This window comes from Ursus maritimus, unplaced genomic scaffold (genome assembly GCF_017311325.1).
Source record: "Ursus maritimus isolate PB19 unplaced genomic scaffold, ASM1731132v1 scaffold_19, whole genome shotgun sequence".
NCBI classification, from domain to species: domain Eukaryota; kingdom Metazoa; phylum Chordata; class Mammalia; order Carnivora; family Ursidae; genus Ursus; species Ursus maritimus.
This window is the reverse complement of record NW_024424341.1, coordinates 42,605,022-42,632,866: the sequence shown is the minus strand read 5'-3', so window position 1 is coordinate 42,632,866 and position 27,845 is coordinate 42,605,022. Positions and strand designations below refer to the sequence as shown.

Genomic DNA, 27,845 nt, shown 5'->3' with positions numbered 1-27,845 from the left:
CCAATGAGGTAACAGGACACGGCCTTCCTAGGCGAGCGCATCCGCTGGGGGCGGGACTTCCGCCCTCATCACCCGCTGGCGGTCTTTAGCCTCAGGTTAGGTCTGTTTATCCTCTAAGGTTCCGTACCGCGGGTTTCGGACCGGGGTGACTGACGGTGAGGACGCGAGGGGAGGCGCTGTCCTCGCCGCACACCGTTGAGTACGGGTGTCCGTTCCCTTCCGGCCCCGCTGCCGGCCCACCGAATCCGATGGCGGCGGCCGCTCCCAGGGACCCGGCTCAGGTAAACACTCGTCCCCCGCCCTCCCCGCCGTCCCCCCACGCAGACCCGAAAGGCCCGAGGCGGGGCACCTGTTCGCGTCCCTGCGGCCCAGGCCCCGGTGTCCGGCACAGGGAGGCGCCGGAGGGCGGGGGCCCGTGTGTGAGCGCCGGCGTGCTGGCTGCGGGACGGGCTGCGGGCTGAGGGGCCGGCTGGGGCAGAGGCTGGAGGCGGTCTGCGCCCCCAGCGGGGAACAGCATGTCTCCCTGCCTTCTGTCAGGAGCAAGGTGCGGCGCGGCCAGCGAGGCCTGTCCCCTCGCTGCCTGAGCAGTCCGTGTGTCATGGCGGTAACGAGAGGTGGTCTAAGCCAGGTGTCAATAGGTTTTCCCCGGCCGCAGAGACGAGAACCCGCGGCGGGGGTGAGCGAGGAGGCAGGGAGCGCAGGAGGAGGGAGTTGCAGTGGTCGCTGGTATTGTCCACGGACTGCTGCCGTGTGCACCTTGGATGCTGGAGAACTGGTTGACTACTGGTCTGCTTTTTGAGAAGGTCTAAGGCAAATTGTAGGTGTTGCAGGTGGAAGGAGAATGGGGGGAGTGAGGGAAAACCCCAGGGCTGTTGGTCTGTGAACCTTAAAAATTGCTCTTTTACCCGCAGAAGTGGGTTTATATGGAAAGGAAAGTGAACTACAATTCGGAGCAAACAAGCTGAGCCAAAACAGTAGACCAATGTGGAGAACAAAAGAAAGGTTGTCTTTTTAAAGGGGAAAGGGGTGAAGTTGGGAAGGCTGTTGTTATAAACTACAAGTCCACTGGAGTAAGGTGGGAGTTGTGGCTTCTCATTGGCTGAGCTGTTGCGTGGGGTGATAGGAAAGACTGGCTTTTTGGGTTTGGGGTAGTGAAGTAGTATCCCATATAAGGTCAAGTCTGTTTCTCCTCTTTGGTCTGCAGTTATATGTGGTAGTGTTTCAGAGCTCCTCCCAAGCCTGCAACCTCCACATACCATTTTAATGAGATTTACCATTTTAGTGAGATTTACCATTGTTAATTTCACAGGTCCTAGCAGCCAAAGAGATGGAAGCTCCCATCATCCGGATGGAAGTTACCAGTAGATTGATTGTCCTTTGGGATACCTAAGTTGTTTTTTTTTTTTTTTTTTTTTTTTTAAAGATTTTATTTATTTATGTGACAGAGAGACAGCCAGCGAGAGAGGGGACACAGCAGGGGGAGTGGGAGAGGAAGAAGCAGGCTCCCAGCGGAGGAGCCTGATGTGGGACTCGATCCCAGAACGTTGGGATCACGCCCTGAGCCGAAGGCAGACGCTTAACCGCTGTGCCACCCAGGCGCCCCCCTAAGTTGTTTTGACATTGCTTGCAATGTCTGATGTCTCAGAGAAGTGTGATTGATGGCATCAAGTGGGCAGCTGGACGGGAAATGTTGGGAAACTGGGGGAAAGATTCATGATGGAGAATTTGAAAAGTGATGGCTATTGTGTGGACCAGGGTGGAGATTTGGATCACATTTAGGTTGGGAATGTAGTGTATCCTGGCAATGCTACCAGTAGGTGAGAGGCTCCTAGTAAAGTGTGCTGAAGAGTGGTTTTCTTGCATAGCACATGGTTGGGGTTGCTGGACATTTCCAACACAGGTGAAATAGAATCATCTGGCAGATACATGGATAAGCATTCCATGGGATGGTGGGACAAGAGATAGCTAGGACACCTAGGAGTAATTTTGCCATGATAACTGAAGTTGGGGCTGCTCTTTATTCAGTGGTGTACAGCTTTCCAGAATTTTGTGGTGAGTTTTTACCGTGCGTGGGGTGTTTCAAAGTCTTGTTGGTAATTAAGGTCTGGACAAATGCGGTCATTTGTGGTTCACTGTGCCTGGCAGGGAGACCTTTAGTGCTGGGGTTCTCACAAAGGTTCGGTGGAGAGTGGTGGGTTCTGATTGTTGAGGGACAGTATGGATGGCACAGAAGTAGAAGAGGGTCTGTGAGTATCCTAAGTTGACATGTGGTTTGGAGTATCTGTTAACGAAGCGAGGATTAGAGGCAGGTGAAGAAGGCTTCTCAGCAGCGTTTGAGGGTTTCCCTCAGTTGGGATTCGTGAGAGTACTGGGGTGGTAGTGGAACCTGTTTGAGTTTGTCAAACATCCTTTGGATGTCATGTGACAAGAATGTGAGTCAAGGGAGAATCCTTTGGTGTGGGGCAGGAAAGTGTGGGAGTTCATCTGTGGGGTCTGAAGACATGAGAGAGGTACAGTCTACAGAATCCCGTACACATGGAGAGGAAGTGGGAGCTAAGGGCCGCAGGGCTCTGGTATTGAAGACTTCCTGGTAAAGCAGGGCCTACAGTTGTCTGTTTTGAGGGCACAATCTGGGAGACTCCCCGGGAATATCGTGTCAGAGAGATGGGACCTTGCAGCCCAGACCCGGAGCTTAGATTGCATCTGTGTGTCCCCCTGCTTGTTACTGCTGAGGACTGAACACGGATTGATGGGAAGGTGAGAGGAGCATGGTGTTAGTGGCACCAGGACCTGGTATTTATTCTGAGGTGGGGAGCTGGGGTGGCAGGGGAGACTGGGGTGGTTGTGTTGGGGTTGGATTGTGGGTTATCATAGAATGTTCATGGTTCCAACTTTTCCTTTCATGGTAGTGTGGTGTGACCTTTGAGGACGTTGCCGTGTACTTCTCCTGGAAGGAATGGAGGCTTCTTGATGAGGCTCAGAGACGGCTGTACCACCGTGTGATGCTGGAGAACTTTACACTTATATCCTCACTGGGTAAGGGCCTCAGCCTCCCCTTGACCTAAAACAGACTCTGTATTCTGTGTCCCCCTTTTATTTTCCACAGTATGTTTGTCCTTCTGTCATGTGTTCTGTGGGCACTACTTGCTTCCCCAGCTCTGGGTAGTTGCTCTTGCTTATGTTGCCGCCTCTGAGTTGTTGGCGTGTCATTTTCTCAGCCCTAGAGCCCCAGCACCCTCTGTGCGGAACCCTGACACGTTAAGATGGGAGGTCAGTAGTCATGCAGTGAGGCTGATGGATTGCACCATGCTTGCCCTCTACCTGGATTGGGTCTGTGTGTCCAGACCATGCCTTTTCGATGGTCCAGGATGTGATCCCTTCCTTCAGCTGGCATTTCCTTGTGCCTGCCTGTGCCTCAATTTGCAGGCGTTGGCATGGCCACTATGTAGATATATCATGGGCTACTTCTCAAGACCTTCCTGTATGGTTCTTTTAGTAGTATTTTACATCTCTTCTTCCACCTTGCCCCCTTCCTTCTGCTTTGTTGAGGTATGATTGACAAATGAAATTATATTATTGAAAGTATATTACATGATGACTTGATATACAGTATGAAATTATTACGTAAATGAAAGTAATCAACACACCTATCAGTTGATATAATTACCTTTTTCTTGGTGGTGAGAAAGCTTAATATCCACTCTCTTACCAAATTTCAAGTATACAATACAGTATTAACAACTACTCAACATGCTGTACATTAGATCCTCAGAATTTACTCATCTTGTAAGTGAAAGTGTGTACCCCTGACCATCTTTCCATTTCCCCCAGTCCTGAGCTTCTGGTATTCTACTTTCTGTTTCTGATGTTTTTGTTTGTTTGTTTTCAAGAATATCCATAGATGTGATACCATACACTGTTTGTCTTTTCTGTGTGGTTTGACTTAGCATAGTATTTTCCAGATTCATCTATGTCATTCATGCAAGGGGCGGTTTTGCTTTCTTTTTTATGGCTGAATATTCCTGCATGTGTGTGTGTGCTAAATGTTCTTTGTCACTGGAAACACTCAGGCACACTTACTGATGTTTCCATATATTTGCTATTGTGAATAATACCTCAGTGGATATGTGTGTGGAGATACTTTATGGAGATACTGATTTTGTGTCCTTGGGATACATACCTGGAAATGGCAATGGTGGGACCATATGGTAGCTTTTTTGTTTGTTTGTTTAATTTAAATTTTGTAGGTTAACATACAGTGCGGTAATGGTTTCTGGAGTAGAATTCCATGATTCATCACGTACATACAGCACCCAGTGCTCATCATAGCAAGTGCCCTCTTTAATACCCATCACCCATTTAGCCCATCGCCGACCTGTCTCCCTCCATCAACCCTCAGTTTGTTCTCTGTCGTTAAGAGGCACTTACGGTTTGTTTCCCTCTCTCCTTATTTCTGTTCCCCCCTCCCATATGTTCATCTCTTTTCTTTCCTAAATTCACATATGAGTGAGTGGGATCATATGGTATTTGTCTTTCTTTGATTGACTTATTGCATTTAGCGTAATATACTCTAGTTCCATCCACATAGTTGCAAATGGCAAGATTTCATTCTTTTTGAAGGCTGAATAATGTTCCTCTGTGTGTGTGTGTGTGTGTGTGTGTGTGTGTGTGTGTATACACATATACAAACCACATCTTCTTTATTCATTCATTGGGCTTCTTATTTGGTTATTGTTGATGCTGCTATAAACATTGGGGTGCATATATCCCTTCTTATCTGTTTTTTTGTATCTTTCGGGTAAATACCTAGTAGTGCAATTGCCGGATTGTAGGGTAGCTCTATTTTTAACTTTGTGAAGAGACTTCATAGTGTTCTCCAGAATGGCTGCACTATTTTGCATTTCTGCCAACAGTCCAGGAGTGTTCCCCGTTTTCCACATCCTCGCCAACACCTGTTGTTTCCTGTATTGTTTTTTTAAAACATTTTTTTTTAAGATTTTATTTATTTGTTTGAAGGAGAAACAGAGATAGCGAGAGAGCAGGACCAGGGAGGAGAGGGAGAAGCAGGCTCCCCGCTGAGCAGGGAGCCTGATCCGGGGCTAGATCCCAGGACCCTGAGATCATGATCTGAGCTGAAGGCAGAGGCTTAACCTACTGAGCCACCCAGGCGCCCCTCCTGTGTTGTTAATTTTAACCATTCTCTCAGGTGTGAGATGGTATCTCATCATGGTTTTGATTTGTATTTCCCTGATGTTGAGTGATATTAAGCATATTTTCATACATCTCTTAGCCATCTGGATGTCTTCTTTGGAAATATGTGTATTCATGTCTTCTGCCCGATTCTTAATTGGATTATTTGTTTTGGTGTGTTGAGTTTGGTCAGAGTTCTTTTGTAGGTTTTGGATACTAAGCCTTTATCAGATATGTTGTTTGCAAATATCTTTTTCCATTCTGTAGGCTGCCTTTTAGTTTTGTCAATTGTTTCCTTCGCTGCACAGAAGCTTTTTATCTTGGTGAAGTCCCAGTAGTTCATTTTTGCTTTTGTTTGCCTTGGGTCCGGCAACGTGTTTAATAAGTTGTTACAGCCAAGGTCTAAGAGATGTCTGCCTGTGTTCTCCTCTAGGATTTTGATGGTTTCCTATCTCACACTTAGGTCTTCACCCAACACCATTTGTTGAAGAGATTGTCTTTTTTCCATTGGATATTCTTTCCTTCTTTTGGGAGATTAGTTGACCATAGAGTTGTGGGTCCATTTCTGGGTTCTCTATTGATCTATGTGTCTGTTTTTGTGCCAGTACCATGCTGTCTCAATGACTACAGCTTTGTAATATAGCTTGAGATCTGGAATTGTGACGCCTCCAGTTTTGTATTTCTTTTCAGAATTGCTTTGGTTATTTAGGGAATTTTGTGGTTCCATCCAAATTTTAGGATTGTTTGTTCTAGTTTTGTGAAACGTGCTGGTGGTATTTTGATAGGTATTGCATTGAATTTGTAGATTGTTTTGAGTAGTAGAGACATTTTAACCATGTTTGTTCTTCCAGTCCATGAGCTTGGAATATTTTACATTGCTTTGTGTCCTCTTCAGTTTCTTTTCTTTTCTTTCTTTCTTTCTTTCTTTCTTTCTTTCTTTCAATCATTTCAACTAAAAAAATCAGTATTTGTAGGGTCCAAGGTCTCTTTTTTTTTTTTTAAGATTTTATTTATTTATTTAACAGAGAGAGAGACAGCCGGCAAGAGAGGGAACACAAGCAGGGGGAGTGGGAGAGGAAGAAGCAGGCTCCCAGCAGAGGAGCCTGATGTGGGGCTCGATCCCAGAAAGCCGGGATCACGCCCTGGACCGAAGGCACAGACGCTTAATGACTGAGCCACCCAGGCGCCCCTCCTTTTCAGTTTCTTTCATGAGTGTCCTGTAGTTGATAGTTTTCAGAGTAAGATCTTTTACCTCTTTGGTTAGGTTTATTCCTGGGTATCTTATGGTTTTTGGTGCAATTGCAAATAGGGTTAATTCCTTGATTTCTTTTTCTGTTGCTTCGTTACTGGTGTATAGAAGTGCAACAGATTTCTACACATCGCTTTTGTATCCTGCAACTTTGCTGAATTCATGTATTGGTTCTAGCAATTTTTTGGTGGAATCTTCCAGGTTTTCTACAGAATATCATGTCTGCAAATCGTGAGATTTTGACTTCTTCCTTGCCAGTTGGGATGCCTTTTATTTCTTTTTGTTTTCTGATTGCTAAGGCTAAGACTTCCAGTACTATGTTTGATGCTAGTGAGAGTAGACATCCCTGTCTTGTTCCTGACTATAGAAGAGCTCTCTGTTTTCCCCATTGAGGGTGATATTAGCTGTGGGTCTTTCATATATGGCCTTTTTGATGTTGATGTATGTTCCCTCCATCCCTACTTTGTTGAGGGTTTTTATCAAGAAAGGATGCTCTATTTTGTTAAATGCTTTTTCTGCATCTGTGGAGAGGACCATATAGTTCTTATCCTTTCTTTTACTCATGTGGTCTATCACGTTGATTTGAAGTTGTCAAACCACCCACGCAACCCAGGAAGAAATCCCACTTGATTTTGGTGAATAATTCTTTTAATGTACTGTTGGATTTGATTTGCTGGTGTTTTATTTTATTTTTTATTTATTTTTTAAAAGATATTTATTTATTTGAGAGAGAGAGAGAGCACACGCATGAGCAAGGGTAGGGACAGAGGCAGAGGGAGAAGCAGACTCTCCACCGAGCAGAGAGCCTGATGCAGGGCTCCATACCAGGATCCCCAGGATCACGACCTGAGCTGAAGGCAGACGTTTAACTGATGGAGCCATGCAGGCACCCCTGATTTGCTAGTATTTTATTCAGAATGTTTGCATTCCTGTTCATCATGATACTGGCCTGTAATTCTCCTTTTTAGTGGGGTCTTTGTCTAATGTTGGTATGAGAGTAATGCTGGCTTTGTAGCATGAGTTTGGAAATTTTCCTTCCATTTCTATTTTTTGGAAAAGTTTGAGAAGAATAGGTATTAACTCTTCTTAAAATGTCCGGTAGAATTCCCATGGGTATCCATCCAGCCCTAGACTTTTGTTTGTTGGGAGATTTTTGATTACTGAGTCAATTTCTTTGTTGGTTATGGGTCTGTTCATATTTGCCATTTATTCCTGTTTTTTAATTTGGATAGTTTGTAGGATTACAGGTATTTGTCCATTTCTTCCAGGTTTCCCAGTTTGTTGACATATAATTTTTCATAGTATTCTCTTATAATTGTTGTATTTCTTCGGTGTTGGTTGTGATCTCTCCTCTCTCATTCATGATTTTATCTATTTGGGTCCCTTCTGTTTTCTTTTTGATAAGTCTGGCTAGGGGTTTATCAATTTTATTAATTCTTTCAAAGACCCAGTTTTTAGTTTCATTAATCCATTCTTTTTTTTTTTTTTTAAGATTTTATTTATTTATTTGACAGAGATAGAGACAGGCAGCGAAAGAGGGAACACAAGCAGGGGGAGTGGGAGAGGAAGAAGCAGGCTCATAGCGGAGGAGCCTGATGTGGGGCTCGATCCCATAACGCCGGGATCACGCCCTGAGCTGAAGGCAGGACGCTTAACTGCTGTGCCACCCAGGCGCCCCCATTAATCCATTCTTTTAGGGAGTTTTAGTTTGTTTGTTTCCCCCATTGTTAATTTCTGCTCCAATCTTTATTATTTCCCTTCTTCTGCTGGCTTTAGGCTTTGTTTGCTGTTCCTTTGCTAGCACCTTTAGGTGAAAGGTTACTTTGTGTATTTGAGACTTTTCTTGCTTCTTGAGGAGGACCTGTATTTGCAATATACTTCCCTCTTAATGACTGCCTTTGCTGCATCCCAGAGGTTTTGGACTGTCATGTTTTCATTTTCACATGTTTCCATGTATTTTTTCAAAATTTCTTCTTTAATATCCTGGTTGTCCCATTCATTCTTTAGTAGGATGTTCTTTGACCTCCGTGTATTTTGGTCTTTCCAAATTTTTTCTTGTCGTTGACTTCAAGTTTCATAACATTGTGGTTTGAATATATGCATGGTATGATACCAGTTTTTCGTAGCAGTTGAGGCCTGATTCGTGACCCAGTATATGATCTCTTCTGGAGAATGTTCCATGTACACTCGAAAAGAATGTGTATTCTGCTGCTTTAGGAGGAAATGTGAATATATCTGTTAAGTCCATCTGGTCCAATGTGTCATTAAGAGCCATTGTTTCCTTTTATATTATCTTAGATGATCTGCCCATTGCTGTAAGTGGGGTGTTAAAGTCCCCTACCATTATTGTGTTATTATGAATGAGTTTCTTTATGTTTATTATTAATTGATTTATGTATTTGGGTGCTCCTAAGCTGGGGACATAAGTACTTTCAGTTGTTAGATCTTGACGGATAGACCCCTTAATTGTGATGTAATGCCTTTCTTCATCTTTTGTTACAGCGTTTGGTATAAAATCTACTTTTTCCAAGTGTGAGTCTAAGTATGGGTACTCCAGCTTGCTTTCTTTTCTTTTCTTTTCTTTTTTTTTTTTTTTGTTTGTTTGTTTTTAAGATTTTATTTATTCATTTGACAGAGAGGGAGAGAACATGAGCAGGGGGAGCAGCAGAGGGAGAGAGAGAAGCAGGCTCTCCACTGAGCAGGCGGCCTGATGTCGGGCTCAATTTTAGGACCCTGGCATCATGACCTGAGCCAAAGGCAGACAATCAACTGAGCCACCCAGGTGCCCTCCTCTGGCTTTGTTTTGACTTCCATTAGCATGATAGATGGTTCTCAATGCCTTTACTTTCAATCTGCAGGTGTCTTTAGGTCTAAAATGAGTCTCTTATAGGCAGGATATAGATGGATCTTGTTTTTTAAACCATACTGATACCTTACATCTTTTCATTGGAGCACTTAGTCCTTTTAAATTTAGAGTGATTATTGAATGATATGAATTTAGTGCCATGGTGTGATCTGTAGAGTTGGTGTTTCTGGTGATATTCTCTGGTCCTTTCTGGTCTTTGTTGCTTTTGGTCTTTTTTTCTTTTTTCCTCCACTCAAAGAATCCCCCTTAAAATTTCTTGTAGGGCTGGTTTAGTGGTTATGAACTCCTTTAGTTTTTGTTTGTCTGGGAAACTGTCTCTCCTTCTCTTCTAAATGAAAGCCTTGCTGGATAAAGAATTCTTGGCTGCATATTTTTCTCATTCAGCACATTGAATATTTCCTTCCGTGTCTTTCTGGCCTGCCAAATTTCAGTGGACAGATCTGCTGCAAACCTGATTTGTCTTCCCTTGTAGACTAAGGGCTTTTTTTTCCCTTTGCTGCATTCAGGATTCTTTCCTTGCCTGTGTATTTTGTGAATTTGACATATGATATGACTTGACGATGGTAGGCTTTTATTGAATTTATTTATTTTTTGTTTTATTTTTTATACAGATAGGTGGGCGGAGGGCAGAGGGAGAGAGAGAGAATCTTAAGCAGTCTCCATGCCCAACACAGAGCTCAGTGCAGGTCTAGATCTCACAACCCTGAGAGCATGACCTGAGCCTAAATCAAGAGTTGGATGCTTAGTCACCAAGGTGCCCTGGCTTTTAATTTAATGGGAGTTCTCTATGCTTGTTGGATTTTGATGTCTGTGTCCTTCCCCAGATTAGGGAAGTTTCCAGCTATAATTTGTTCGAATAACTTTTTCTTCAACTTCCGGGACTCCTATGATACAAGTGTAGTTGCTGATGAGTTCCCCAAGTCTAAGTTTGTGGTCCAATACCTTTCTTTCCCTCTTCTTTCCAGCCTCATTCTTTTCCATAATTTTATCTTCTGTATCACTGATTCATTCCTCTGATGTGTTCATCCTCATTTTAAGGCCTCCACTTGGGATTGCATCTTGGTTATAGCATTTTTCATTTTGGGCTGACTAGATTTTAGTTTTTTTATCTCTGCAGTAAGAATTTTCTAGTGTCTTCTATGCTTTTTTCAAGCCCAGCTGGTATCCTTATAATCGTTTTACGTTCTAGTTCAGACATCTTAGTTACATCTGTATTGATTAAATCACTGTCCATGAATACACTTCCATCTCTTGTTCTTTCTTTTGGGGTGAATTTCTCCATCTTGTCATTTTGTCCAGAAAAGAAAAGAAGAAAGAAAAAGGAAAAACAAAACAATAACAACAAAAAACTAGATTCTCTGGGGCGCCTGGGTGGCACAGCGGTTAAGCTTCTGCCTTCGGCTCAGGGCGTGATCCCGGCGTGATGGGATCGAGCCCCACATCAGGCTCCTCCACTATGAGCCTGCTTCTTCCTCTCCCACTCCCCCTGCTTGTGTTCCCTCTCTCGCTGGCTGTCTCTATCTCTGTCAAATAAATAAATAAATTCTTTAAAAAAAAAAAACTAGATTCTGGGTGTGTTTTGATCTGCTTGTTAAAAGAATATAGATTCCAAATAAGAAAGAAAAAAGACTACAATGAGAGTAAAAAAATAAATAAAAAATGTATAAAGTAAATGTATAAAAATAGAAACGCAAAAAAATTAATAAAAAGAATTGAAAAAGACGAAAGTAAAGGAAAAAATAATAAAAAAATAAAGAATAAAAGTACAAAGGAGGCTAGATGCTATTTTCCCCTAGAGCTAAAGTTTTGCAGCCCTCTATGATCTCAGCCCTCTGCTACTATCAGCCTTAAATTGTTCTTTTGTCTTGTTCTTTGAGATGTAAATTTGCTTATCTGAGACATTTTTCTTAATATAGGCCTTTATTGCTCTAAATTTCCCTATTAGAACTGTTTTTGCTATATTCTATAAGCTTTGGTATTTTGTATTTGTTTTCTTTGTTTCAAGATAATATTTTTTTAATTGGGCCCATTGGGTTTTCATGATTGTGTTCTTTAATATCCACATATTTTTGAATTTTTGAGCTTTCCTCCTATTATTATTATTATTATTATTTAAAGATTTTATTTATTTATTTGACAGAGAGAGAGGCAGCGAGAGAGGGAACACAAGCAGTGGGAGTGGGAGAGGGAGAAGCAGACTCCCCACTGATCAGGGAGACCAGTGCAGTCTCGATCCCAGGACCCTGGGATCATGCCCTGAGCCGAAGGCAGATACTTAAAAGCTGAGCCACCCAGGCACCCCTCCTCCTATTATTTATTCCTGGTTTTATACTACTGTGGTCAGTAAACATAACTGATATTATTCCTCTTAAATTTGTTATGACTGGTTTTATGATTTACAAAATACAAATTTTCCTAAGGAATGTTCTGTATTCCCTTGAGCAGAGTTTGTATTCTACTGCAGTTGAATTGAATATTCTCTGTATATCTACTAGTCCATTTGATCTAAAGTACAGTTGAAATACAAAGTTTCTTTTCTGTCTGGATCATCTACCCATTGTTGATAGGGGAATATTAAAGTCCCCTCTTATTACAGTGTTGCTGTCTATCTGCCTTCGGATCGAATATCATAATATTTGCTTCCTGTATTTAGGTGCTCCGAAGTTTGGTCTTTGGTGCATTATACAGTTGCAATTGTTACATCCTCTCAATAAGTTAGCTCCTTTATTGTTATGTTATGATTTTGTCTCTAAGTCTATTTTGTCTGATAAAAGTATTGCTACTTCTGCTTGCTTTTTGTTTTGTTTTTGTTTATTTTTTTTTAAGATTTTATTTTATTTGACAGAGAGAGAGAAGGGAGAGCCTAAGCAGGGGAAGCACCAGTGGAAGAGGGAGAAGCAGGCTCCCCACGAAGCAGGGAGCCTGACACGGGGCTGTATTCCAGGACCCTGGGATCATAACCTGAGCCGAAGGCAGACGCATAACTGACTGAGTGACCCAGGCACCCCTCTGCTTGCTTTTTGTATTCCATTTGCAAGAAGTATCTTTTTTGCTCCCTTCACTTTCAGCCTATGTGTGTCCTTAATGCTGAAGTGAGTCTAATATCCACAGCATATAGTTGGGTCTTGTTTTTAGTTGTTGTCATTGTTTTGTTTTGTTTTGTTTTGTTTTGTTTTGTTTTTAAATCCATTCTGCCACTCTGTCTCTGAATTGGAGACTTTTATGAGGACTTACTCTTGCTATCTTATTGTTTTTTGGATTTTTAGTAGTTCCTTCGTTCTTTCCTTTCTTGCTGTCTTCCTTTGTGATTTGATGATTATCTATAGTGGTATACTCTGGTTCTTTGCTCTTCTGTTCACATTAGGTTTTTGCTTTGTGGTTACCTTGAGGCTTACAGGAAACATCTTACATTTATTTATAACATTCTATCTTAAGCTGATAACTTCATTTCAGCGGTATACAAAATTCTACCCCAACCCCCATTTTATGTTTTTGATATCCCTATTTACATCTTTTTATATTGTGTAATCATTAATAAATTATTGCAACTGATTATTTTTATTGCTTATGGTTTTTAACCTTTATATTAGAGTTAAGTGATTTAAATACTATCATATTACAGTATTAGCATCCTCTGGATTTTACTATGTACTTATTTTAGCAGTATGCTTTGTATTTTGATATGTTTTCATGTTACTACTTAGGTTCTTTGATTTCAGCTTGAAGAACTGTCTTTAGTCTTTCTCGTAAATAAGGTCTGAAGGTGCTGAACTACCTAATTATTTGTCTTTATCTCTTTATTGTTTCTGAAGGACAGCTTTGTTAAGTACAATATGTTTCCTTGGCTTCCCTCTCTGCCCCCACCCCAATTTTTTTAATCTAACTTTCCACTCTTTTCTGGCTCATAATGTTTCTTCTGAGAAATTTGCATATATCCTTGTGGGTGTTCCACTTTATAACATGAATTTCTTTTTCCCAGCTGCTTTTGAATTTTTCTCTTCATAATTGTTCCTTGACAGTTTTATTATGTGTTTCAGTGACATCATATTTGTGTAACTTGTATGGGGACAGTGAGCATCATGTACCTGGATGTCTCTGCTTCTCTCCCTAGATTTGGGAAGTTTTCAGCCATGATTTCCTTAGTTTTTGCTCTTGTCTTTCTCTCTCTTATTCTTCATGGACTTATTCCATGAATGTTGCTTCAAGTTCCATAATCCGTGTAGGCTTTCTTTATTTTTTCTTTTTTACTCCTCTGACTGGATAATGTAAAGACCTACCTTCAAATTCACAGATTCTGTTTCGCTTGACGAAGTTGGCTGTTGATGCTCTCTGTTGCATTTTTCATTTCATTGATTTTATTCAGCATTAGAGCTCCTGTTAGGTTCTCCCCTCCACCTTTTTGCATTTACTTATTTTTTAAATTTAAATTCAATTAATTAACATAGTGTATTACTAGTTTCAGAGGTAGAGTTCAGTGATTCAGTTCTACATGATACCTAGTGCTCATTACATCATGTGCCCTCCTTAAGGTCCATCACCCAATTGCCCCATCCCCCACCCCTCCCCCTCCAGTAACCCTCAGTTTGTTCCTGTGATTAAGAGTCTCTAATGGTTTGTCTCCCTCTCTGATTTCATCTTGTTTTATTGTTCCTTCCCTCCCCTATGATCCTGTTTTGTTTCTTAAATTACACACATCAGTGAGATCATATGATAATTGTCATTCTCTGATTTACTTATTTTGCTTATCGTAATACCCTCTAGCTCCATCCACGTCATTGCAAATGGCAAGATTTCTTTTTCTTTTTTTTGATGGCTGAGTAGTATTCGATTTTGTATGTGTGTGTATATATATATCACATCTTCTGTATCCATTCGTCTGTCGATGGTCACCTGGGATCTTTCCATAGTGTGGCTATTGTGGACATTGCTGCTGTAAACATTGGGGTGCGGGTGCCCCTTCAGTTCACTACATTTGTATTTTTAGACTAAATGCCTAGTAGTGCAATTGCTGGGTCATAGGGTAGCCCTGTTTTCAACTTTTGAGGAACCTCCATACTGTTTCCCAGAGCGGCTGCACCAGCTTGCATTCCCACCAGCAGTGTAAGAGGGTTCCCCTTTCTCTGCATCCTCGCCAACATCTGTTGTTTCCTTACTTGTTAATTTGAGCCATTCTGACTGTTGTGAGGTGGTATCTCATTGTGGTTTTGATTTGTATTTCCCTGATGCTGAGTAAGGTTGAGTATTTTTTCATGTGTCTGTTGGCCATTTCGATGTCTTCTTTGGAGAAATGTCTGTTCCCGTCTTCTGCCCATTTCTTGATTGGATCATTTATTCCTTGGGTGTTGAGTTTGATAAGTTCTTTATAGATCTTGGATACCAGCCCTTTATCTGATATGTCATTTGCAAATATCTTCTCCCATTCTGTCAGGTGTCTTTTGGTTTTGTCAACTGTTTCCTTTACTGTGCAAAAGCTTTTTATCTTGATGAAGTCCCAGTAGCTCATTTTTGCCTGTTTCCCTTGCCTTTAGAGATGTGTCTAGCAGGAAGTTGCTGCGGCTGAGGTCACAGAGGTTGCATTGCTGTCTGTGTTCTCTAAGATTTTGATGGATTCCTGTCTCACATTGAGGTCTTTCATCCATTTTGAGTCTATTGTATATGGTGTAAGGAAATGGTCTGGTTTCATTCTTCTGCATGTGGCTGTCCAATTTTCCAACACGATTTGTTGAAGAGACTGTCTTTGTTCCATCGGATATTCTTTCCTGCTTTGTCAAAGATTAGTTGACCATATAGTTGAGGTCCATTTCTGGGTTATCCTGTTCACTGATCTGTGTGTCTTGTTTTTGTGCCAGTATCATACTGTCTTGATGATGACAGCTTTGTAATAGAGCTTGAAGTCAGGCATTGTGATGGCCCCAGCTTTGGTTTTCTTTTTCAACATTCCCTTGGCTATTCGGGGTCTCTGCTGGGTTCATACAAATTTTAGGATTATTTGCTCTAGCTCTGTGAAAAAAGTTGATGGTATTTTGATAGGGATTGCATTGAATATATAGATTGCTCTAGGTAGCATAGACATTTTAACAATATTTGTTCTTCCAATCCATGAGCACGGAATGTTTTCCCATCGCTTTGTGTCTTCCTCCGTTTCTTTCATGAGTATTCTATAGTTTTCTGAGTACAGATCCTTTGCCTCTTTGGTTAGGTTTATTCCTAGGTATCCCCTTATGGTTTTGGGTGCAATTGTAAATGGGATCGACTCTCTTTCTCTTTCTTCTGACTCATTGTGATTTCTGTCCATTGATTGTATGTCCTGCCACTTTACTGAATTCCTGTATGAGTTCTAGCAATTTTGGGGAGTCTTTTGGGTTTTCCACATAGAGTATCATGTCATCTGCAAAGAGTGAGAGTTTGACTTTTTCTTTGCTGATTCGGATGCCTTTTATTTCTTTTTGTTGTCTGATTGCTGAGGCTAGGACTTCTAGTACTATGTTGAACAGTGGTGAGTGGGGACATCCCTGCCGTGTTCCTGACCTTAGGGGAAAAGCTCTCAGTTTTTCCCCATTAAGAATGATATTTGCTGAGGTCTTTTCATATATGGGTTTTATGATATCTAGGTGTGTTCCCTCTATCCCTACACTGTGAAGAGTTTTAATCAAGAAAGGATGCTTGCTGTACTTTGTCACATGCTTTTTCTGCGTCTGTTGAGAGGATCATATGGTTTTCGTCCTTGCTTTTATTAGTGTAATGTATCACATTGATTGATTTGAGGATGTTGAACCACCTTTGCAGTCCAGAATGAATCTCACTTGGTCATGATGAATAATCCTTTTAATGTACTCTTGGATCCTATTGGCTAGTATCTTGGTGAGAATTTTTGCATCCATGTTCATCAGGGATATTGATGTCTGTAATTCTCCTTTTTGGTAGTGTCTTTATCTGGTTTGCGGATCAAGGTAATGCTGGCCTCATGCAGAGTCTGGAAGTTTTCCTTCCATTTCTGTTTTTTGAAACAGCTTCAGAAGAATAGGTATGTTAAATCTTCTTGAAATGTTTGGTGGAATTCCCCTGGGAAGTCATCCAGCCCTGGACTTTTGTTTGTTAGGAGATTTTTGATTCCTGCTTCAATTTCCTTGCTGGTTATGGGTCTGTTCAAGTTTTCTATTTCTTCCCATTTCAGTTTTGGTAGTTTATACATCTCTAGGAATGCATCCATTTCTTTGAGATTGCCTAATATCTTGGCATATAGTTGCTCATAGTATGTTTTTATAATTATTTATATTTTGTCGGTATTGGTTGTGATCTCTCCTCTTTCATTCAAGATTTTATTTATTTGGGTCGTTTCTCTTTTCTTTTTGATAAGTCTGGCCAGGGTTTATCAATCTTACTAATTTGTTTAAGGAACCATCTCCTAGTTTTGTGGATTTGTTCTATTCTTTCCATTTCTATTTCATTGATTTCTGCTCTGACCTTTATTAATTCTCTTCTCTTGCTGGGTTTAGGCTTTATTTGCTGTTCTTTCTCCAGGTCCTTTAGGTGTAAGGTTAGGTTGTGTATTTGAGACCTTTCTTGTTTCTTGAGAAACGCTTGTATTGCTATATACGTCCCTCTTAGGACTGCCTTTGCTACATTCCAAAGGTTTTGAATGGTTGTGTTTTCATTTCAATTTATTTCCATGAATTTTTTTTTTAAAGATTTTATTTATTTATGTGACAGAGAGACAGCCAGTGAGAGAGGGAACACAGCAGGGGAGTGGGAGAGGAAGAAGCAGGCTCCCAGCAGAGGAGCCTGATGTGGGACTCGATCCCGAAACGCCGGGATCCCTCCCTGAGCTGAAGGCAGCCACCTAACGACTGCGCTACCCAGGCGCCCCTCCATGAATTTTTTAAATTATTTTTTAATTTCCTGGTTGACTCATTCATTCTTTAGTAGGATGCTCTTTAGCCTCCATGTGTTTGAGTTCTTTCCAACTTTTCTCTTGTGATTGAGTTCAAATTTCAAAGCATTGTAGTCTGAAAATATGCAGGGAATGATTCCATCTTTTGGTACCAGTTGAGACATGATTTGTGACCCAGTATGTGATCGGTTCTGGAGAATGTTCCATGTGCACTCGAGAAGAATGTGTATTCTGTTGCTTTAGGGTGGAATGCTGAATATGTCTTTGAAGCCCATCTGGTCCAGTGTGTCATTCAAAGTCATTGTTTCCTTTTTGATCTTCTGCTTAGATAATCTGTCCATTGCAGTGAGTGGGGTGTTAAAGTCCCGTACTATTATTATATTATTATTAATGTGTTTCTTTAATTTTGTTATTAATTGGTTTGTATAATTGTCTGCTCCTATCTTGGGGGCATAAAATTTAGAATTGTTAGATCTTCTTGTTGGATAGACCTCTTAATTATGGTATAGTGTCCTTCCTCATCTCTTATTACAGTCTTTGGTTTAAAATTTTATTTGTCTGATATAAGGATTGCTACTCCACCTTTCTTTTGATGTCCATTAGCATGATAAATGGTTTTCCACCCCCTCACTTTCAATCTAGAGGTGTCTTTGGGTCTAGAATGAGTCTTTTGCAGACAGCATTTCGATGGGTCTTGCTTTTTTTTTTTTTTTTTTTTAAGATTTTATTTATTTATTTGGCAGAGAGACAGTGAGAGAGAGAACACAAGCAGGGGAGTGAGAGTAAGAAGCAGGCTTCCGCTGAGCAGGAAGCCCAATGTGGGGCTCGATCCCAGGACCCTGGGATCATGACCTGAGCCGAGGGCATGCTTAACGACTGAGCCACCCAAGCACCCCTGGGTCTTCCTTTTTTATCCAATCTGATACCCTGTGTCTTTTGATTGGGTCTTTTAGACCATTTACATTCAGAATAACTTTTGAAAGATAAGAGGTTAGTGCCATTTTATTGCCTGAATAGTCACAGTTTCTTTATATTTTCTCTGTTCCTTTTTGGTCTGTGTTCCTTTTGGGCTCTCTCTTCACTTAGGGGATCCCCTTTGATATTTCTTGCAGGGCTGGTTTAGTGACCACAAATTCTTTTAGTTTCTCTTTGTCCTGGAATCTCTTTATCTCTCCTTTTATTCTGAATGACAGCCTCGCTGGATAAAGTATTCTTGGCTGCCTATTTTTCTCATTTAGCACCCTGAATATATCATGCCAGTCCTTTCTGGCCTGCCAGGTTTCTGTGGATAGGTCTGCTGCCCTTCTAATGTTTTTACCCTTGTATGTTATGGACCTCTTGTCCCAAGATGCTTGCAGGATTTTTTCTTTGTCTCTGAGGTTTCCAAGCTTCACTATCTATATGTTGAAGTGTTGACCTATTTTTAATGATTTTGAGGGGTATTCTCTCTGTTTCCTGGACTTTGATGCCTGTTTTCTTCTCCAGATTAGAGAAGATCTCTGTTATAATTTCCTTAATATACCTTCTGCTCCTCCCCTCTCTCTTTCCTCTTCTGGGATTCCAATTATTCTAATATTATTTCACTTTATAGTATTACTTATCTCTCGAATTCTCCCCTCATAATCCAATAGTTGTTTATCTCTCTTTTTCTCAGCTTCTTTATTCTCCATCACTTTGTTTTCTATACCATTAATTTTCTCTTCTGCCTCATTTATCCTAGAAGTTAGAGCCTCCGTTTTTTTTTTTTTAAGATTGTATTTATTTGACACAGAGAGAGCAAGCACAAGCAGAAGGAGTGGCAGGCAGAGGGAGAGGGGGAAGCAGGCTCCCCCTGAGCAAGGAGCCCAACGTGGGGCTCGATCCCAGGACCCTGGGATCATGACCTGAGCCAGAGTCAGACGCTTAACCAACTGAGCTACCTACACACCCCTAGAATCTCCATTTTTTATTGCATCTCATTGATAGCCTTTTTGATTTCCACTTGACTAGATTTTAGTTCTTTTATTTCTCCAGAATGAGATTCTCTAGTGTCTTCTATGCTTTTTTCAAGCCCCACTAGTATCTCTATAATCGTTATTCTGAACTCTAGTTCCGCATCTTACTTATATCCATACTGAATAGGTCCCTGGCAGTCAATACTGCCTCTCGTTCTCTTTTTTGAGGTGATTTTTTCCATCTTGTCATTCTGTCCAGAGATGAATAGATGAATGAGAGAACAAAACACTAAAATGGCAACAACAATCCCTTAGAAATATGCAGTAAACAAATCAGAAGAGACCTGAAACAAAAAAAAAAATTTTTTTTAAAGTGAGAGAGAATATAATCAGGTGAACAGAACAGAGCAGTACACTGGATCCCATGTGTATTTTGATCTGTTTGTTAGAAAAGTAGATACCAAAAGTGTAAGGAATGAAAAACATGTATGTACAAAAATAAAATTAAATACAGTGAAAGGACAGAATGTAACTTTAAAAATGAAAGTTAAAAGACAAAAAAAAGAAAAAAGGAAAGAATATAAGCAGACGGGTGAACATCTACTATATCCTGGGTTTATTTTGATCTGTTAGAAGAAACTACATCCCAAAATCGTGAGGAAAGAAAAAATTACATATACAAAAATAATATTAAATACATTGAAGGAATAGAATGTAACTGTAAAGATGAAAATTTAAAAAGACTTTTAAAAAAAGAAAGAATATAATCAGACAGGTGAAGAGAACAGAGCAATACATTAGATTCTGTGTGTATTTTGGTGTGTTTGTTAGAAGAAACTGCATCCCAGAATTGTAAAGGAAGAAAAAAATATATATACGAAAATAAATACAGTGAAAGGATAGAATGTAACTCTAAAAATGAAAATTAAAAAAGACTTTAAAAAAAAGAGTTGATAAAATAGGAAATTGGTTTAAAAGGAAAAAGAAAAAAAATTAAAATTGACAGGCTAAGGAATCGTGAGAAAAAAAACCATGAATTCTATGTACTGTTTTCCCCTAGCCCTGGAGTTTTGCAGTTCTGTGTGATCGGTAAACTTGGTCTTAGCGGGAGGTTCTTGCTGAACTTCTGGGGGAGGGGCCTGTTGCGCTGATTCTCAGGTGTCTTTGCCGTGGGAGGAATTGCACCCCTCTTGTCAGGAAGCCCGGCTAAGTAAGAGGCTCTGGATTGCTCTATGTGGCTTTTGTTCCCTGAAGGCTTTCCCTGCAGCTTTAGAGGATGACAATGAAAGTGGCGGCCTCCCAATCTCCAGGCCAAGAGCCAAAGCCTTGTGCCCCCCACTCCTCAGTGAACCCTCAGGGAAAAGCAGGCAATCACTCCTGGCTCCCTGGTCTGTGGCCGCACTCTGCTCACCCAGCCTGTGTTGTGACAAAGCATTTGTGGCCCTGCTTCAAGTCTCGAAACTTTGTAGACTCCTGCGGGGCACATGCGTGCCTCCCCAAGAGAGGAAGAGGGATCTTGCGGGGCTCTGCCGCTTGCTGGAGAGTGGTTGCTCCAAGCAGGAGAGTGGTTGCCCTACCGTGTCATGGTTCATGATTCACGGTTTATGGCAACACCGAGCTGAGACCCCACTTTCAGGCTCCCTGATTGTAGCCGGATTCCCCGCTCCAATGCCTGGGAACTCTTCCGCAGTCAGGCACCCCCATTCTTTCTGTGACCCTGGGTATCCTGAGACCACACTGTCCCACCTAGGACTCTACTGTGCTCGCCACCTGAGCTCCTTTCAGACAGGGATGTCCCTCGCTGGAATAGCCTTCTAAAAGTTCTGATTTTGCACTCTGTGGCTATATCACTTTCCAGTGGCTGGCTTCCAGAAGCTCCCTACCCCCATGGTTTATCTTCTGATATATCCCCTTGGATTCACTTCTCCACACCTCCTACCTTGCAGAAAGTGGTCGCTTTTCTATTTGTAGACATGCAGCAATCTTTTCTTAGATCTCCGGTTGAGTTCACAGGTATTCAGAATAATTTGATAGCTATCTAGCTGAATTCCTGGGACCAGACAAAACTAAGGTCTCCTACTCCTCTGCCATCTTGGACTTCCACTTTTCCCCCCATTTTTTTAATGGGACAGTGTCACCATCTTATTTTAATGTAAACATTTAATACCAGAGATTAAGTTAATTTTTACCAACTCAGAATTTTTGCAAATATATGAACTTTCCATTTTATCGTATAGTTTATATCACACTACTTCAAAGCATTTCTCTACATGTATTCTCTCTCTTTTTTAAATATTTTATTTATTTGAGAGAAAGCACAAGCAGAGGGAGAGGGAGAAGCAGACTCTCCGCTGAGCGCAGAGTCCGATGCGGAGCTTGATCCCAGGACCCCAGTATCAATAATCTGAGCCGAAGTCAGACACTTAACCCACTGAGCCACCCACGTGCCCCTGCATGTATTCTAAAACAGCTCCTCTGGAATGATTTCCATCACCAGTAACATAAATATACAAGGGACCTTGATTCTAAACAAACAACATCTCAAATGAGTAACTTAAATGAGTCATCAGATAATTGCAGTTGTTAATATCCAAAGGACACTTTGTTGAAATGTTTCTTCTGATCCAACAGTTACAAATTTGAATCTTCAGAAAACAAGGGTGGTACAAGAGTAAAATAAACTAAACTTCTGCAATTTAAGCCTCCCATAGCCCTAATCCTTTGACAGAAGCAAAGCAAAGCATCTTTGCTGCAAATTAAATGGGTCTCCAGTATTTCCATCTAGTTGATCTTTCAGAGCTAGACACCTATGACATAAAATAAATACCTATACCATCTTGGTTCTGGTTGGTTTAATTATGCCCGAAGAGTTTAATACCCACTCATCCAGGTCCAACAGTGGAAGGTCACATAAGTCGCTCTGGTAATTGGTGAGAAGAGACTGTAAAAGCACAGGTTGATTGTGCTGGTGCAGCCCTGTGGGAAGTTTTCTAACATAAAGAATGAGTAGAACAGTTCCGCTCTGAAGACCAGTTCATTAAGGGTAGTTTATATAGAAGGACAGAAACATTCTTCTCTCCCACACGTTATCTGCCATTCTACTTCTTAGAAGGTAGGTGGTACTAAGAGGATTTAGTGTTGTACAAGTATACATTATGATCTCGTACTGCTCCATTTCCTCATAGTTTGATGTCTTCCCAGCTGCCTGTGGTCTCATTGGGAGACTCGTCAGTGATTGGGTGGACTGTTACCAACTATTAATTGGTTCAGTTGTCATTGCTTATATCTGACCCTCCTTTTGGAGAGTGGGCACACCATGAACTCTCCTGTATTGCTAGTATGAAGTGTGGCGTGATTCTCCACCCTGTTGTTCCTCTCTGCCAATCTCTGTGAGCTCCGTGGAGGCCGGCACCTGTGGGCACCTGGATGAGGGTGTGCCTGGAACATACAACTGTCAGATGAGTCTGCTGTTCACTCCACTCAGACTCACCTGGCCACCAGTGACTACACCTCACTGCGTCCTTGGCCAGCCCATTTTGTTCCTTTTTATGATTTCTCTATCTTTGTTGAACAGCTCTTTTGTTTACTGTATCTTCTTTTGTTGAATCGTCTACCTGTAGCTCACTAAGCTTTGTTAAAACAATTATTTTGAATTTCGTCTGATAGATCACCTATCTCATTTCCATGGGTATGTTTTCTGATGAATTACTATATTCCTTTGATGGTGTTATGTTTCCTTGATTTTTTGTTTCTTACATCCTTGCATTGATGTTTGCATATTTGATGGTGTGGTCACTTCTTCCAGACTTTGTGGTACCTTTGGTTGAGAGAGTCCTTCACCTACAGGTGCGTGCAAAGGTGTCAGCTTCATGGGGTGTGGCTGTTCTGGATCTGGGGAAGGGCCAATGATAAACTCTCTGGGCAGCTCTGTCACCTGTCAGCATCAGCGAAGGCATCAGGCAGAGATGGCAGGATGGGCAAGGCTGCGGTATCCAAAGCAGTGGGGAAAACTGCTGAGGAACGCCTGATGGCTTTTTTCCATGGAGAGTATTGTGGCAGAGTTGAGGTCGGTGCTGAGTCCAACTCATGGGCACCCTGTGGGTGGTGGCAGCGGCACTGGGGTCTGGTGTGCAGGCACTTTCAGAGTGACAGCAGTTTTGGGCCCTGGGATACCGATTACACCTCAGTGGTGTTAGTTTGCTTTGTGAGTTGCAGCCACACCCTGAACAGCCATGAAGTTTGTGTCTGCGTGTGCATGGATACACAGTAGCTCTGAGGTCCTGGCATCTGACTAGCCTATCTGGAGGGTATTTCCATTCCCTTGAGGCATAGGTGGACTTGATGTAGCTGGGGGTCAGGGTCTGGAATGCAGGCACACATAGGCACAGATCTGGGGCCCAGGACATGCACAGGGCTGAGGGGCAGTTGCAGTCCTTGTCCTGGAGCTGCACAACAGCAGCTCCTGGGGGTGGGGTGCAGGACACAGTAGCTTTATATTCACTGGGTCCATGATAGTGATGCGTGTTGGTTAACTCGGTGGCAAAAGCTGCCAGTGTCCCCTGTGGAGCAGGCAGCTGGAGCGTGCTGAGCAGGGACTGCAGTAGTGACTAATGAGATAGGTCCAGCCCTTACTTCTGACCCATCCCCACATCTCTCCTAATAGTCTCCAGCTGTCCTTTCTGCGTGCTTGTGCTCTCCTTTATGCTCCACTGTGTAGTAATTGGTCTTAATTGGATTTTTGAGCCCTCTGAAGCTAATGTCATTCATGGACAGCTCTTGAAGTCATTTTTGTTGGGGTAAAGGATGGTATCCTCTGTTCTACCATCCTGCTGACATCAGTCACATAGGATGTTTGTCTGGGTCCTTTGTACCCTGAGTAACTCTGGGACAGTGCTGGCCATCCATTTGACCGGTTTTCCTCCAGTATTTCTTTCCTTTCCTTACTTTCCTTTTCCTTTCTCTTTCCCTTTCCTTGCCCTTTCCTTTCCTTTTCAAGGAGCCCAACACAGGGCTTGAACTCAGGACCCTGAGATCAAGACCTGAGCTGTGATAAAGGGTCGGATGCCCAACTGGTGGAGCCACTAGGGCGCCCTTTCCTTTAGTGTTTCTATCCTCCTGGTACTCTGTAGTTGCTCAGGAGGGCTTACAGAGAACAGTCCTTTGTGTATCATAGCATGGACATGCTCCAGAAGTGACCACGTGGGCTTACAGGGGCCCTGTTTCTTGTGCATGGCAGCTGGAAAGGTGTGATTCTCAGGACTGTGTTCAGATCATACTGGGCACCTTTGTTCAACCAGTTTGATGTGATTGCCGATGGCGACAATCCGACAATCCGTTTCTGTCTTTCCTCCTTCACTCTTGATAATTTGTGGACTTCTGGGTTCTACTCCTTTGTTAATTACGTGACTTGCAGTGTAGGGGTAATCGGTGCTTTTCAGGCCTCTACATCTCACCCATTTCTCTCACCGCTCTTTCTGTGTACTCTAGCATTCACACTTGCCCAGTTTGCCAGGAGATGTTGACATATACTTAAACTGACCTTGAACAGCAGCAAATTTCGTGTGATTGGATTTTCCCACAGCCTTCTACTCAGCCAAGAAACAGGCCAACACAAATTTGTGGGCAGAGAACAAGTTGTAGACCCTGGCTCTCTTCCTTGTGTCATACCATAGTGTTTTGTCCTTCTAGAGTGCTCTCCGTAATACTTTGACCAGTTGGGCCCAGTTACGCATAGCGGCCACTCCTTCAGTTGAATTCCATCTCCTTTGTGTGGAAAAGCATGTTGTACACTCCTGCCTAGATGAATCGGGTGCATGCGTGTGATGGGCTCAGCCCCTCGCGATAGTGAACACGAATTTCACCAGCGTTTCTTTGCCTTCAGGTTGCTGCTGTGGAGCAGAGGGTGAGGAGGCACCCTTTGCACAGAGCACTACTGTAGGCGCGTCACAGGCCGGGACGCCCGCGGCAGCTGTGTCTTCCCGGAAGACCCACCCCTGTGAGCTGTGTGGTCCAGTCTTGAGAGACATTTTCCACTTGGCTGAGCACCAGGGAAAAGGAAACAGCCAGAAACTGTTGAGGTGTGGGGCGTGTGGGAAACCATTTTATTGCAGTGCAAAGTCTCAGCAGCAGCAGGAGGAGCACACAGAAGAGAAACCATTTAGATGCAGTGTCAATAGGGCCTCTGTGGTGAAGAGCCGGGGATTCCATGATTCAGGAAAGCCCTTTACCCGTGGAGAGGTTCAGAAGGACCTCCAGCCTGGCTTGGGACATCTAGAGCAAGAGGCCACCTATACTGGGGAGAAGCTAAAGGAAATGACCCAGTTAGGGACAACTTTACAAAGCAGAAAAAGTCATGGTACTTGGGGAGAATGCAAGAATACCTTTGGTCCCAAACACATACATATTCGGGACCAGGGTGTCCACTTTGGAAGACAGTCCTTTGTGTGCAGTGAATGTGGGAAATCTTTTAGCACTCTTACTACTCTCCATTATCACCACAGAGTTCACACAGGAGAAAGGCCTTATGAGTGCAGTGAGTGTGGCAAATCCTTTACCCGAAGACATAGACTCAATATGCACCTAAAGGTACACTCAGGTGAAAGGCCTTATGAGTGTAATGAATGTGGGAAATCTTTTATTTGTAGGTATGAACTCCATTATCATCAGAGAAGTCACTCTGGAGAAAAACCTTTTGAGTGCAGTGAATGTGGGAAATCTTTTACTTCTAGCTCTGCACTCAGGTATCATCACAGAGGTCACACAGGAGAAAGGCCTTATGAGTGCAGTGAATGTGGGAAATCTTTTAGCACTCATAGTGCTCTTCAGTATCATCGCAGGGTTCACACAGGAGAAAGGCCTCATGAGTGTAGTGAATGTGGCAAATCCTTTACCCGAAGAAATAGCCTCAATATGCACCTAAAGGTTCATTCAAGTGAAAGGTTTTATGAGTGTAATGAATGTGGGAAGTCCTTTATTTGTAGGTATGAACTCCAGTATCATCAGAGAAGTCACTCTGGAGAAAAACCTTTTGAGTGCAGTGAATGTGGGAGATCTTTTACCTCTCGCTCTGCCCTCAGTTATCACCAGAGATCCCACAGAGGAGAAAGGCCTTATGAATGCAGTGAGTGTGGAAAGTCTTTTATAAGTAGTACTGCCCTCCATTATCATCACAGAGTTCACACTGGAGAAAGGCCTCATGAATGCAGTGAATGTGGGAAATCTTTTATCACTCGTACTGCTCTCTCTTATCATCACAGGGTTCACACTGGAGAACGACCTTATGAGTGCAGTAAATGTGGGAAGTCTTTTAGGGGAAAATCTAACCTCTCTCAGCATTGGAGAGTTCACACTAGAGAAAGGCATGGTTGTATAATGAATATGCAATTTCCTTATTCAGTGTAATGCCACTGGTGGAAACTCTTTGAGGAGCCATTTGTCTGATTTGAATCTTTTATAGTGGGGAGATTCCTTATAATTTATGTTGAAGTATGTGTGGCTATGTTGCATTTTCTAAATTGTCCAGAGATCTCTCTAGATTTTTGTAACTGACAGTTCTGTGACCCTTTCACCTCTGCTGACTGGTAGGTCCACACAGTGCGCATCAGTCTCCACCCCGGTGCACTCAGAGAACCTGACCCCTGTTCTCTTGAATTGGAGCAGATTAGCAGTAACCTGTGGTCTTAGGGGTCAGCTTCCCCTTCTCCTTGAATACCTTCAGGGCATGGACCTAAATCAGTGATGACCCAGAGAACATCATGAATTTGGCTGGCAGCTTACAGAGAATGACTACCTTTTTCAGGAACACGTTGGTCTCGTGTGATACTTGTGATGAGTTTTTCCAGCTTCCAAGTGACAAACTGGAGAACTGTCTGCTCCACATTGATTTGGCTAACATGATATTCAAGGCCTCTTTAAGTCCTCTTTAATCTTGAATGTTCTACTTACTGTGTGGGGTAGTTTATAAAAAGATTTGGGCTCACCAGGCATCAAAGGGTGAACTTTTTAAGAGTCTCAAATTATCTGTGCCTGAGGAGGGAGAGGATGATGGCAGGAAATAGCTTGCCAGTTTTATTTTGTTTTGTTTTTTAAGTAAACTCGATGTCCAGCTTGGGGCTCAAAGTCAAAACCCTGCCATCAAGAATCACAAGCTCTACTGATTGAGCCAGCCAGGTGTCCCAGTAGCCTCCCAGTTTGGACTAAATTTGCACTGCTGCCTCACAGCCTCCTAGGAAAAACTGTGGGGCTTTCTGGTTTTCACTTGAGGCCTGGATGACATGTGTTTTAGGGGCCTCAGTGATGACCCCCAGGAGGGGGCAGGTGTGGGACTCTTAGTGCTTGTGAAAGCAACATGAGTTTTTTCCCGTACTCAAAGGAGGTATCACAGGGATGTCAGCACTGTTGAGGGGATCTTTTCCCATGTTTACAAGTAGCCATGAGCTCTGATGTTCACAATTCACTGGGCGAGGATCACTGGTTGTAATACCGTAGGGGTTAAGGAAAAGCATAATTGGTACAGAAACGCTGGCTTAATAGAAAGGGGAGGAGACTGCAGCCAACTGGATGGAACGTGCCTCTTCTACAAATGCATCTGGACAAGTTTCTGTGACAGAGACTCCGCAGGATCAGTGTGTACACAAATCTCAGGAGGTCTAGGCATGTTTATCTAATGTAGCTGAAGTCATTGTCAAATAAAATAATTGAAAGATATTGGCGATT

The 27,845-nt window shown here is 42.3% G+C and overlaps 1 protein-coding gene across 1 annotated transcript; it reads left to right on the top strand.

Annotated features, from left to right (window-relative positions):
• On the top strand, positions 1 to 27,836 carry LOC103677249 (zinc finger protein 211-like). Its single transcript, XM_008706511.2, has 3 exons — positions 1 to 281; positions 2,910 to 3,036; positions 25,012 to 27,836. The coding sequence occupies exons 1-3, from the start codon at positions 249 to 251 to the stop codon at positions 26,529 to 26,531; spliced, it is 1,680 nt and encodes a 559-aa protein (XP_008704733.2). The 5' UTR covers positions 1 to 248; the 3' UTR covers positions 26,532 to 27,836.
• The last annotated feature ends 9 nt before the right edge of the window (positions 27,837 to 27,845 follow it).